At 43.6% G+C, this 14,195-nt stretch overlaps 1 protein-coding gene across 2 annotated transcripts in view; it reads right to left on the bottom strand.

Moving 5' to 3' along the window:
• Positions 1–361: 361 nt before the first annotated feature.
• cux2b (cut-like homeobox 2b) overlaps positions 362–14,195 on the bottom strand; it is an 86,847-nt gene continuing 73,013 nt past the window's right edge. Inside the window, exons 10-22 of one of the 2 annotated variants that reach the window (XM_061071217.1) lie at positions 13,370–13,465; positions 11,829–12,020; positions 11,656–11,714; positions 11,507–11,555; positions 11,237–11,333; positions 10,382–11,011; positions 8,553–8,654; positions 7,525–8,363; positions 5,934–6,099; positions 5,459–5,764; positions 5,175–5,363; positions 4,782–5,079; positions 362–4,254 (exon numbers count right to left, since the gene is read on the bottom strand). In XM_061071217.1, coding sequence (XP_060927200.1) covers positions 3,471–4,254; positions 4,782–5,079; positions 5,175–5,363; positions 5,459–5,764; positions 5,934–6,099; positions 7,525–8,363; positions 8,553–8,654; positions 10,382–11,011; positions 11,237–11,333; positions 11,507–11,555; positions 11,656–11,714; positions 11,829–12,020; positions 13,370–13,465 — 3,807 coding nt within the window. In that variant the 3' untranslated portion in view covers positions 362–3,470. The remainder of the gene's footprint in view (positions 4,255–4,781; positions 5,080–5,174; positions 5,364–5,458; positions 5,765–5,933; positions 6,100–7,524; positions 8,364–8,552; positions 8,655–10,381; positions 11,012–11,236; positions 11,334–11,506; positions 11,556–11,655; positions 11,715–11,828; positions 12,021–13,369; positions 13,466–14,195) is intronic. The other variant, XM_061071218.1, reaches the window with a different exon arrangement.

Below are 14,195 nucleotides of genomic sequence, written 5' to 3'. Positions count from 1 at the left end.
CGACGTGGTGCGTCATGGCGTCACAGCGACACTCCGGGCGGGGGAGGGGCTGGGACGTACCACGCGGTGGCTTCATGTAAACAGTGCGCCTCCGGCTGCAGGATCAGCTCGTGTTACTCAGTCATATAATACTGTAAAGGATGTGGATGATCGTATCGATCCTGCTAATGAGGGCGAGTGTGTGTGCAGGACGTTCTGTGCCTCACAGTCCAGGAGACCACACGCTGCTTTACATTCTCACCACACACTGCATCTGTTTATGAGTGTGTTTGCATTATTTGGTCAATAATATTAATCTCTACTTTACCTCTAAGGATAATCCCTCACCATAATCAAGAAATAAAAACACCACACAGCAGGATCTTAAACAATTATGTATTGAATGATGGCTTACATATGCAATTTCCAAGACGCTTGGCATACTTTAGTCCACTGTTTAACATTTATTAGCCTGACATGTGAGGCATTAGACAGTTATTTAAGCCTGCAGGACACTTCTCTTTATTGGCTCACAGCTGACTTTCAAAAGGAAAAGTTGTCTTTGTGACAAGCACTCAGAGTCAGATTGTAAATCCTTTCCTTTACAGCACTGAATGGAATCATTCAAAATTTTCCCCAAACAATTACTTCATTATTTAGTGACAGATGTCAATTATAAAATCAGACCTATTTCTAATGTGTAGGGCCACTGTTATCAAAAGCTTTGCTTTTTTCTGAATCAGGTGAGAAAAGCCCTACACCCCTCTTAGTACACACTCTACCACAAGGCCTTTCTCCTGTGAGGATAGTGCATGAGGCATATGATATGGCACAAAACAATCTTGACTTGAATTAACTGCTAGTAATGTTTACTGAGTCGTTTTGGGGTTCTGATTCATGATGGCTTTTTGAGAGCCAAACATATCAGTTGCATCATGCATGGACTTCACTAATGTAAAAAAAAAGAGACTAAGTGCTGATTCAATGTCCCTGTGCAAGAACAATAACACAAAACACAGTCTATCCCTTTGTCAAGTGACCAGAATGGATTTGCATGCAAAACAATGAGATGGGCTTTACATGTTGAGATAATGGTCTGAGTAAATACATTTCCTTTTCAATCACATGTCCATGTTACCATGAAAGATGATGAAATTTCAATGAAAGAAATGTCACTTCTAATCGTACAGTATATTATGCACAAAAAATGGTGGTACGAAAACCAGAGAAAAATCTTCTGTGGCTCCAAGAGAAAACATGAACAGTTTTTTAGAGAACAAAGTCTACTGATCTCAAAAATGCAACCCATCCACCTCCTCCCGGTTGTTCCAGCCTGCACTGTACTTTGACAGATCTGTGTAATGAATTACAAAACAGCAACAGCCCTCTGACAAACCACTGCTTCCAGTGAAAGGTTGCAATTCCCTTATACTTAGAGCTTCCACAGGCCCATTTAATATATTATGAAGTCATTCTCTACACCACGTAATGTTTTTTATCATAGTCAGAACCACTGAGGAGAGCAACTGTTTCAGTAAAGCTTTAAAAAGCAAGACTACCCTGAGAGAAGGTCTAAAACGTGGGCAAGCTTGCCAGACCAGAACTGGCTTGAATGGGTTTGGTTTATTAAATCTGTACACTCTATTTCAATATAATCAGCACATTTTGTTCCAAGAATGTAAGATATTATTTTTTTAGTAAATGTGTAATATATATCTCTACATAATACAATCCAAGTCCTCTGAACTATGTAGACATGTGCAAGTGTTTACTACCAACTTCAACGATACAGTAAAGGCAAAGACTTGTGGACACTAAGTTAGGATAATGTTGATATTTGAATTTTTCTTGAGTCCTCACAATTATCAAAACTCTAAGTGCTGTAAGTAGTTCATACACGAGGTATTGAATATCTAGTTAACTGTTCTGAGTATAAAATAGAGGCAAAATACATAAAGAACATTTTGCAAGCATGACAAAGAAACTTCTACAGACACAATACACAAGTGGTTAAAGATAATATGAGGGGATACCTGTAACCTTTTGTGTCCTTGAATATAGTCTACTTACAGATTGAGTGTTTTCATATTGATGGGAGGTCATACTGTGTGCATCATGCTCTCAAATACGGTCAGCCCCAAAGGAGGTTCATTTCCAGCTCTGAAGAGTCCTGAAGCTTTTCTTATCAAACTGCCCAGCTTAACAGCATCTCAGTACAAAGAGGTTGAGTTGTTTGATCAAGTATACATTATTCTAGATACAGTAAAAGATGCATTTTGAGAAAGTGCACTCCATCTGGTGAGGAGGGGCTTCATTGGCTCCCCGTCTCTTCACACAGCAGCATATTCTTTGTAAAAGACTGATTTTGCCTGTTCGAACTTCATCTCCACTCGTCTGGGGCATGATACAAGTACGTTCCCTCCGTTGATTCAAATAAGCGTGGTCATGTTCATGTATAAGAATGAAACGCATGGTCACAGCATGATGTGCATCAACATAATCTGAGGTAAACCAGGTGTCCTGTGTCTTGGCCTGTTACAGTCTGAGAACCAGTGCCTTTAGAGGGTCAGAGAGGTAAGTCTGAAAGAAATCGTGTAAACTGTGCCAGCAGGAGCACGAGGGCCCTAAACTGTAAACCTCAAGGATTATCAAAAAAGAAAGAAAGAAAACACTAAAAGTACTCTACTTATTAGATTTAACGTTGACTTTTTTCTTGTTTTTTGCAGGGTTTTCAACTTTTTTTTTCTCTTGTTTTCGCTCAAGTATAATCACAGGTGACTAACTACAGAGGATAACAGGGTCAGGTGAGTACCATGCTACATCAGGTTTAGAGAAGGCTATTGCAGACAATTCTACAACATGTACAACCACATTTTATACGTGTGAGTTACAAATATTTCAAAACATATCACCAAGAAACTAAGTACATACAAGATGTTGAATATTTAGAGTCTTAAAGGACTATCCCTCAGTCAGTAATAGGATTTCATGTTACTTGACTTAAACTGTCCAGTCTTACAGACAAAATCTGAAAAATTGCTATTCAAAAAGTAGCAAATTTGGTCAATGTCTCTTTTCAAATAGTTATAGTGCTTTTAATGGCTTAAGACAGGGGTCTTTTTTTAATCTCACCCAGTGGCAATCTACAGAACTTCAGTGTACATTTTATGACACCATAGCTGCAAAAGTCTTCTTGTCAAGTCCAAAAGGTAAAACAACAGCTTATGCTGTCACATCTATTTCAAAGTAGTATGCATTATCAAAAACAAAAACAAATACACATATATAAATCTTTTTTTTTTTTTAGTTCTTGCAGGGAAGTTAGCCATATGTGTAGCTCTGCATTCCTGTTTCCATTGAGTTTTCAGTCTGAGAGGACAGGCCTTCAGGAGCCAGGCTCCGTTAAAAGTCTTCAGGAAGATTCTATCTGAGACGCCCCTGTGTGCCGCGAGGGTCATCAGGACTAGGTACAAGTAAAAGGGGGGGGGGGCTTAAAACTCCCATTCCAGTGTTTCTTCTCGATTGGCTGCTCTCTCTAGCCTGTGGATGATGTTATTAAGGTTGGCCATTTTCTCATTGCGTCTCTGAGAGCTTCTGTTGAGTTTGGGGCCTTGGAATGGAGGGATCTGGTTAGCTTCCAGGCTGTGATTGGTGCTAGTTGAGGGCGGGTTGGGCAGCGAGGGCGATATTGGAGCAGAGGAGGAAGGGACGGGGGAGACTGACATCATGAGGCCGGGTGAGGATGCAGCAGAGGGGGAGTTCAGGGAGACTTCCAGGCTGCTGCGGCAGGGTTCCGACGAAGCCTTGAAGCTGACTGGGTCAACAGGTGACTTTCCGGAGTCTTCCCCATCGTGCCGGGACTGGCTGGCTCTCTGGGGTCCGTCTATGGAGACTGCGACAGGGTAGAGCCCTTGAGCCTGGCTGCTCATCCCCTCTTCGTGCCTCAGGCTCTGGTGGCCAGCGATGGAGTCCTCATGCTCGTTTTTCAGCGGCGGGAATTGTACTGCTGTAGAAAAACACTGAACTCTCGACTGTTTCATGGAGCCCTCCTCCCCCTCGCCTTCCCTGTCCAGTGCCTCCTGTTTGACATGAGGAAGTGCTGCGCTGGCGCTCAGAGGAAGGCTGGAGTGGATGTGTCCTGAGGGCTTCAGCAGCCTCCTCTCCTCTCCATCAGAGTGGGGGCTCCGCGTCACTGAGGGGGAGTAGCTGTGCTGCTCGGCATCCGTGTCATTGTCTGGCAGCCCCTCCATCAGCACCTCCCGTCGCATCCTGGACCTGCACACAAACACTGCTTGTTAGACAGGCAAACAATCACCTGTCAGGATGTTTACATTTACTTTTCTACTTTACATGTCAGGAATTCAGTTAAAACTAAACATATCAATTATGGAGCAAATGGGTGAGATATGTAAAACCCCTAAGGCCAGACTTTGTGGAAGTATTGAATGAATGACCCTGTAATGTTGCCTTGATTATGCGAGCGTCACCGACCCCTATCCCATTCTCGCTCAAATCACCCTCTAACATGTTGTTGTTTTTTATTCGGCTAGTTTCTATTCATTTTTTTTTTTTTTCTCTACTGATCTGTGATTATTGTCTACATGTATGCACTGTACCTCTCCCAAAATGTACAAAGTTACCCATTTTTGAAAAAGGTTGACAGCAAAAGAAAGAAAATTGCCCTTGGGCTGATGTAAGTTTTTGTAAACAACTGTCAAAAAAAATAAAGAACATAAAAAACTAAACGTATAGTCGTCAAGAAAACAGCCGAGGTGGCCATTAGCAAAGTGTATTGGACTAGCCTGTAGTTGTGGAACCAGTTGATGACAGTGTTGGTTTTGAGGTTGAGCTGGGCGGCCAGTATCTCGATGGTGTTCTGAGAGGGGTAGGGCTCCAGCAGGTAGGCCCTTCTCAAGGCTTCCTTCTCCTCAGCTCCCAGCACCACCCGCACCTTCTTCACCTGGCTGTAGGGGCACAGGTCCAGCGAGACCAAGGCCGGACTCACACACTCGGAGCGAGTACTGGGTGAGTCGCTGTCCGAGCCGGTGCTCAGCAGCCCGTACCGCCTTTTCAGATAGGCTGGAGGGAAGACAGTGATTTCTGGCATAAAGAACAAAACACCAAGAATTTCTCAAACCTGAACTGAAATATGTAATAATGACGTCTTTATTATTAGGTTTGTTTACTATACACACCTTTCTTCTCCATCTTCTTCATGGCCCTCAGCTTGTCTACATTGTGAGGATCATTGAGCCACAGCTGCATGCGGACGAATGGCTCCCTGCCTTTCAGACTGAGTTTGTGCCAGGGTTTGGGTCTGGAGAGCAGATCTGACACCGAGCCTTGCGTCAGACCCAGGATGGTTTCCCCAAAAAGACGCTGACCTGTGAGGAAAGAAAAACACACAGTGAATGTAGGACTTGTGTTTGCAGTCATAAAGGAGCCTCAGCTTATTCCCGCAGTGCAAACTCATACACACCTAGGTTGTTGTCTGTTAGAACCTCCTTGACCTTCTTTGTGATGGCATAGGTGTCCAGCTCGGAAGACAGGGCCACCAGCTCCTGGATGCCAAGGGGGTTTGAGGGCTGATGCAAGGCCATGAGGCTGGGGGTGGATTTCCCTCCCTCTGGGTGGGGGGGCAGCCCGAGCCCTAAGCCCTCAGGCTGCTGGTTCTCTTTGCTGCTCTCCAGGGAGAGGCTGACAGGCTCCACCAGGGGACTTGGGTGGCTCTCCGCTGGGCTTGGGGGTGGGGAGGGGGAGGACTGTGCAGTTACTGGGCTTTTATCTGAAGGGAGGAGACATCGCAGAAAAATCAACAACCCCTATAGCCTAGATACAGTCATTGCAGTATATTACAAAACTGAATCAATTTCTATCTTTTAAGTTTAAGCAACATTTGAAGTGGGATTTGTTCCTGTGGAGATGAGTATATATGTTCCAAACCGCAGCCTTACCCTGAGCGTGGCCTTGGTTTGGGGGTTGGCTGAGGCTCTGGCCCAGCTGGTCCAGTAACCACAGCTGCATGCGGATGAAGGGCTCCCTGCCTTTTTGGGTCAGCTTGCTCCATGGTTTGGGCCGAGACAGCATGTCACTGACGCTGCCCTGAGAGAGCCCCAGCACCTGCACCATACAACCACGGGTTTACAGTTATAATACTTTGATATAATAATAAACATGTAGATGACAAGTGATTGATTGATTCTCCGATTTATTTTCCTGAAAGAAGAAAATCTTTTTACTTTATTAATGGCTCCATTTATACACTTACAGAAAATTACCACTAGAGGGAAGCAATACACCATATATATGTATACAACTTGTCAAAAACAGCATCTAAGTTAAAGTGGCAGCTTATTTAATGGATGAGGAAAAAACTTATAAATCCACGGATAATTTGTAGCTGCAACATTCTGTATTGATGATTGATTGTGATGTTATTTTCTGAAAAAATATGTGAGGTCATCCATCAACAAGGGACACATTTTCTATTCCTTTTCATTTTTGAACAAGACAGTTGAATACTTAAAATCAACCTTACCACAAGAATCAGGTTTTACAAAACCACCAAACAACAGCGGATGATATCTACATGGAGAACACTGTGCTAAAACCTGTTGTCACCCTTTCGCCGTGTGAGCAGAGACAACTCATCAAGGAAGTCATGAAAGATTACAACACATCCAAAGAGTTGCAGACGTCTCAGCTGATGGCTGATATAAATGTGCATGAAACAGGGGAAAAAGGGTGGCATAGCTGCTCATTCATACTTACAGAAAAACACCTGAACATTTTGAGAATGATGTTCTGTTTAGAGAAAAGTTAAACATGGAAGACACAGCTTCTAGTATAAACTATAAGCTATAATCTATATAAATCTATAAGTGTTTTCAGCATCTTGCCCTCACACTTGGCATGCAGATGGGTAAGACGGGATTGAACTGCCGACCTTCAGGTTGGAGAGTGACCGCTCTACCTCTCAGCCACAGCCGCCCATTATTACACAACTAAGTGTGGGAAACATGGCCTCTGATTAGTGCCAAACAACTCTAAAAGAGATGGGCCCAGTCATTTTCACATGAGATGTGACAATTATTATCAAATTATAAGAAGCTCTTGGCTGCTGCTATTGCTGCTGAAGTGGATGGGGGGTTATTAGGCTCAAAAGAGCCAATACGTTTTTCTAATGGAGGAGTATGTTTATTGCATTTATTGATATAAATCTGTAAATCTGCCAAAATCTTACTTAGATTACCTTAGTAAAGTATTTCATGTTGTCTGAAGATCTGAAACCACATATAGGATAATGCTTGAAAAGAAAGGTGGAAAATGTTTTGCATCTGAGGCTTCTTATAAGAGACAAGAGAACTGAATAATATAGTCAAATACCCATTAAAATATTTCCGTATTCAGTTTATTCCTAACTGCATATCACAATTATTAAAATAAAATTCAACCTGTATTTCCTGTGGGGAAATACAGGTTGTAGATTTGCAGGTTGTGTGTTTTAAAGTATGCAAGTGTTAATAAGAAGGAGAGATATCTGACCTTTTCACCAAAGATCCTCTGACAGATGCCGTTCTTCGCCAGCTTCTCCTTCACCTGCCTGGTCAGCTCCAGGGTGTCCACCTCTCGATACATGTACATCTCATACTGCTCCGGAGTCAGCGGCGGCACGGTCGGCTTGAGGGCGCGAGGGATGTACGCTGGGTAGTAGGACAGGCGCCCAGGGCCAGGTCCTGGGGATTCGCCGCTTACCGATGTATCCGACTCCACCTTCACCTCCACCGGCCGACTGAGCCCCAGCTCGTCCTCAGCAGCAGACGCCTCCTCGCTGTTGGGAAGAAACTCTCCGTTTTCCAGACGTGGCCACGGCCGAGGCAACGCAGAGGGCCCAGAGGAGGAGGAAGACAAGGAAGGAGAGACGGAATTGAAGGGCAGCGAGCTACCTCCTCCGACCAGCCCCATCGACCCCCGCTCTTGTGACCAGTGCTGATCGAAGTAGGTGCCTACTTCACCGATCTCTGACTTGACTTTGCGGATGATGTTCTGGACGAAGGCGGCGGGGGAGAGCACACTGAGGGGGGTCTGCGGGCTGCTGATGGGGTTGGCCATGCACACGGTAACACAGCCCCCTTCCTCCTGTTTGATGGAGATGGGTAACGGCAGGCCCCTGGAGCGCTCTGGGGGCCCTAGACGTTCCACCTGTGCTCCTGAACTGGCAGTGGAGGCCCTCCCACAGGCCTCCATCTCCATCAGCACATGCTGCTGGGCCTCCATCTCCCTCCTGGCCTGATCTAAGATGTTCTTGATGGTTTCATCAGAGCCGCTGCCAGCTCCATTACTGCTTCTGCCTGATGAGCTGTTCAGAGATGACTTGCCATCACCTGGACAAGAGAGAGCCACATGTTGACACGGACGCGCATTAAAATATCTTTCCACTTTATATGCATTATAAAGTGAATAGAGTAATAGATCAAATGTTTAAGGAAAATAGTCAACATCATTCTCAATTAAAAAAAAATCAATCAATATGGCTTTAAGCTTTGACTTATGACTCGCAGCTCCATCCTCACCTCCCCTCTGGGACTGGATCTCCTTCTTGGCCTGCTCCAGGATATTCCTAATGGCGTCGTCTGACCCAGTTTCAGGAGTTCGGATGCGCGGAGTGATGCTCCCTGCCACAGAGGGTAACAGAAAGAAATAGAGATAGAGCGAGAGGAGAGAGGAGGGGGGTGAGTGGGATGGTTGATCAGAGAGCAGTTCCAAGGCTTTGCTTTTGACTGGTAGATCAATGGCTGCCTTTGAGCGCGTGCTGTCTGAGGTTGCAGTATACGGGAAGCTCAACTTTCAAAAGCTGTGAATCTAGGGAGAAAACAAAGTTTAAAAGTAACATGGCAGAGGAAGCCGTGAAGAAGTCAAGGATGAGGTCCAAGTAGATTAGAAGGTTTAGACGTACACAGGTCCAAGAGCATCTTCAAAAGACCTTTTTTTGAACAACCTAGTTCTTTTTTAGGAAGCCTGGGCGAATACAGTGACAGCTGATTAACCATGTTATCTAAACCTCTGTTTGGTAGACAACACAAGGGGTAAAGTTTATTATAGTGATGACAACTGGTTAATGCCGAACTACTTGCTGGTTAAAATTAGTTTAACTGTCTCATTGTCAACAAGAACCATGAAAAGACCAAAACTAAGTCCATTAATTCCTATTGAAGGTAGATTTTTTTTTTTAAATGGGTAACAAATGTATTGTAAATGTATTGTTTCATGTTTAACAAAGATTAAATTATCTTAGAGGGGCATTTGTGCATTTGTGAATTAACAATTAAACTACACTAGAGATACTTTTTATGTTAATAACAAAAACAAAAACTCTTTCCTAACAAAATGGCAGCTATATCAAAAACATTATATATTATGTACAGGAAGTTTTTATTGAGCTCTACATAATTCACATTAGATACATTATCTATGAATGTTAAAGGGAAAGGTGATTTAATGATATAAGGGAAAGTTGCACACTCACTGTCATGCTTATTTCACCAACAAATATATAATCATTTTGGATCCTTTAAATGCAATGGATCAATATTTTCTCAGAAAAAACCTTCATTTCTATCTAATAGATTTCTGTGATGATTCGAGCCAGTTCTCTGCTGTTGGTGGATAGGACTGTCATAATAGAGTGAGAGAGTTCAGGCTTTGACCACAAAGTCTGATAAACTCATTGGTTGGTGTTGATATTTTAATTAAAAAAAAATATATAATATAATACGTCTCCAGCTTTATTCTTTAACAGTCATTGGAGATGAATGCAGTGGATCAATATGGGTGACGTTTCTGACAGTTAATTCACACCCACTGTCAATTGCAAGTCAGTGGATTAGAAAATATGATGAGGAAGGTGACCTGTTTAAAATCTGAGCAACCGACATAACCCATGCTACTTCTTCTGTTGTTATGTTGCATAAAGCTGTATACAAGGGATGAAAGTGACCATAAATAACTAACGACACATTCATTGTTACATAATCTCTAAAAATTGATTCTGAACGTGAATATGCAGCAACTGTAGGCGAGGGAATATATTTTGGGGATGGAAGCCCTAACCCTAACCCTACTCTTTCTAGTTTGGCCAATCATGGCCAAGGAGCTTTGATTGCTCACAGTTAAACAGATAGTGTGGAGAGCAAAAGAGGCGTAACACATTGACCCCAATGCATTGGAGTTTAATTTATCTGCATTCATTTGCAGATAGCTTTTTCTAAAGATCAGAAGGCAAAATACCTAAAACACCAACAGAAAGTATCACTGTTTGTGTTTTGTGTTGAGAGGCAGTGGACTCATGTGATAAAAGAAACTACATTTTCCCAATATTTCCCACCCTGTCATCTCCACTCACCTCTCTGTCGGACCTGGATGGTCCTAAGTGCCAGGATGTTCTGTTCATCAGAGAGGAACTGCTTCATCTTTATGAAAGGTTCTTTGCCTTTCACAGTTAGCTTCCTCCAGGGTTTGGGTCTTGCAAGGATCTCACTGACCGAGCCCTGGGAGAGGCCCAGCACATAGTGGCCAAAAACACGCTGGCCAATGTTATGCTTGAGCAGCTGCTCCTTCACCTGGAAGGCAATCTCGGCTGTGTCCAGTTGGTCCTCGTCTCCTGCCGTCGAGCTGCCGCTTTCTGAATGGTCGCTGGGCAGGCCGGCGTCAACACTACCTGCCGCTCCGGACCCTTGAGTCGCTGACATGAGGGCGACTTTCGCTGCGTAGAGGGCCGTGGGAAAAGCCATGAGGCCCTCCTTTTTAAAGTGTGGGGAAAGGAGCTGCCTGTGGAGGATGTGGTCTCCTGACTGTCTGTCTCCGGAGCACGGCGACACAGAGAAGGGACGGGGAAGATCGTGGCTGGAAGAGGAGTTGTCCAGGGTGGGGGTGCCGGGGCTGGGGGAGCCACGGCCGTCCATCTGAGAGGAGGACGAGTGGGAGCCGGGCGGCCTACCCATCTCCCTTCCTGCATCGTCGGACTGGTCATCATCTGGGGACAGAAAGCACACTGTCATTCTCCCGCCTGCTCAGTTAATGCAAAGAGGTTTAAGTCTGAAAAGCATTAACTCCAGAAATCTATTGAGCCTGACCAATGAGCGTCAAGCACTCTGTGAACTATGGAGAGTTCTAACTCTCTACCTCTTGAAACCCCAAGAGATATAAACTACTTAAACAAGTTGTTATAGACATTCAACACGAGCGACATTCATTTTACCATTGCTGTGCAAAATCCGAGCCTTGTCCACCAGATACTTGTGAGATGGAAGAAAGGCCTCTTTATCCAGCAAAAGAGCCTCAGCCTTGGCGGACTGCTATAATCACAAACAAACACACACATACACGCAAGCACAAGCACGCACAAACACACATTCACACAAAAGCTGTTAACTTTCAATGAATGAATCACAGAAGCTTTAGATATCCAGATAATGGATGAAGTATTCTGTTGTCTGTGTGAACCTGCTGGGTGCAGGAGGATGTGTACCTGAGATGAGCCGCCGTTTGCCGAAGCCATCTTCATTACTTTAAGGATACTATGGACAGACACAACACGCCATTAGAGTTCAGGTTTTCTAGATTTCAATTGATATTATTACGAATGAGTAACACGGTTTGTCTACACCAAATGATCACCTGAGTTCTGTTTTAATCTCTTCATAGTCAATCTGGGATTGCAGTTTAGCTTCTAATCTCTGAAACGGAAAAAAGAAGAAATTATTTATTTATTTATATTAATAAGCTTTATCAGAACCACTGAGGTAGCGTCCGTCATGTTCTGTTACTTCTCATGTGTCCGAGACGCTCACCTCAATAGCTTCTGTCTTATAGGCCAGCTGGCGTTCCAGCTCCATGATCTGATTGGCTGATGTCTCCTGAACTTCCTGCAGCGTGAACTGCAGCCGCTGAATGTTTTCAAGGAGACAGAGGATTTCGCGGTCTTTAGCCAGCAGGGTGGCCTCCAGCTGCGAGGGCAACACCTCACCCTTTTCGTTCTTCTCCTGACGAGGCGAGAGAGGGAATGTGACGGGAGGTGTGAGGGGGAGAAGGAGGAAATATGATGAAGGGAGTGAGGAGGAGACAAAATGAGGACAGGCAGTGAATCACAACCTCTGCAGTGCTCATGTTATTCAGACAGGTGGAAACTGGGAGGATTTGACTTTAGCAATGACGATGTTGATGAGGTAACAATTAACACTCGGTTTTTCTTTCATGGGATTTAATGTGATAATGAGGAATCAGACACAATATTTCTGAACCAATTTAGAACCATTTGACAGCTCTATTCACAGACTTGTGCAGAAAAATTGTCTGTCTGTCTTAATTTACATGAGGTAGTCACAATGTGAAAATGTCATGGGAATATTTGAAGGCCTTGTGTGATCAAGCTGATGAGTCTCTTTGTGTATTAGCTCATCTTTGCTTTGATTAAAACTGAAACACAGAGACTGGATGAGTCCAGGTCCTGTCAAAATTGAAAATAGAAAATCATAGAGTTGAACAATCTTATTATGTTGAATTCTTAGTTTCACTCTAAGAAACATCATAACATCACAACACAGTGTTGGCAAAGCATGCTAGAAGTTGCTAAAAAAAATCATAAATTAATAATAATAACTTTATTTATATAGCACTTATCTAAACAAGGTTACAAAGTGCTTCACAAGATACATGGCAAATAATACAATTAATAAAATTAAAATAAAGATAATTAGTGGATGCCAATCCTTACTCAAATAAAGGTAGGATTAAAAGAAAAATCTACTTACAAGCAAAAACTCTTACGTAACTAAACCTTTAAAGTTTGTTGGTTGGTCTGTATGTTTTTCAGCAGGATTAATCAAAAACTACTGAACCGATTTCCATTAAAATGTTATGGAGATATTGGTGCATGGTTCAAAGAGAACCCATTACATTCTGGAGCAGATCCATTAATTAACATGGTGAGACATTCCTTAGACTTTGGGGAAGCATGCACTGTCCAAAACCTGTTCTAGCTTTATATATACATTATAATATGATGCAAAAAAAGTAAAGAGAATGTGAACGTTGGACCTGGGACCTATTTCACTGTGTTAGATACTGTTGAGTTTATTAAACAACTGATTATGTTGTGACATTGATTGTATGTGTTGTGACTAAAATATGTTAATCTGCAAAGTAATAATATCTGCAAAACTAATAAAGTAGACTATAATGATCAGTATTCACCTCTGAAATGTGGTGGAGCTGAAGTACAAAGTAGAAATTATGAAAAATCTGAGGGAAACTTATACAAAAACACAAAACTTTATTCTCACACTTACTTAAAAAGTAAGTGTTTTCCCACAATGTGTCACATTATCCTTACCCTGCTGGTGCCCTCTGCTGGATGGCAGTTCCCCTTGGCGGCACTGGCTAACTGCTCCTTTAGCCTCTCCACTTCCCTCTGAGCCCTTACTGCACTCTGGGCACAGACATGGATTCACAGTGTTACAGGTCTCATACACCAGCCACATCAATCGGCTAATGAGATGATCAAGGTGAGACCATATCCTGTACATAAATCAAAGCGGGCGTCCTTGCTCTGAAATTTTTCAGAGCCGAGCAAAAACAGAGCAGGGTTCCGCGCAGACAAGTGCAGCCACCGGTTTATTCTGCTGAGGGTGCTGCTTAGTCGGCCCACTTTATTCCCCAAACTGTTTACCTGCTCTGTCACACCCGGGCCGCTAATTAATGATTCGTTTTGAGAACATTTATCTAGGAGCTGCTGGCAGAGAGCAGCAGAGTGAGGAAGAGACTGTGTGTGGGGGGGGAGAGAGAGAGAGTGAGAGAGAGAGAGAGAGAGAGAGAGAGAGAGAGAGAGAGAGGAGAAGAAAGGAGCAGAAGAGAAGAGCTATCACCAGGATAGGAAGCAATCAAGGCAATGAGATCACTAAGAACCCTGGCGTTCAGCGCTCCGGCATCAATCGGGCACGCTAGTCTCCTGTTCTCTGCTGAGTGGAGCCGTGCTGCCATAGCGTGCCCACCGACGGGGGATCAAGTTTATACTCGCTAATCACACACACTCAGGGGAGGGGAGGTGTAAGGGGGAGGAAGGGGGGGGGGGGGGAGGAACAGGACGGAGAGCGTCTAATTAAAGCCAGGCCTTGATTACAGGAGTGATTACCTCAACGAAGGAGCATCTCAATCAGAGA

The sequence above is a fragment of the Limanda limanda genome, chromosome 5, assembly GCF_963576545.1.
Source record: "Limanda limanda chromosome 5, fLimLim1.1, whole genome shotgun sequence".
In the NCBI taxonomy this organism is placed as follows: domain Eukaryota; kingdom Metazoa; phylum Chordata; class Actinopteri; order Pleuronectiformes; family Pleuronectidae; genus Limanda; species Limanda limanda.
The sequence above is the reverse complement of the archived record's forward strand: the minus strand, read 5'-3'. Positions and strand labels throughout refer to the sequence as shown.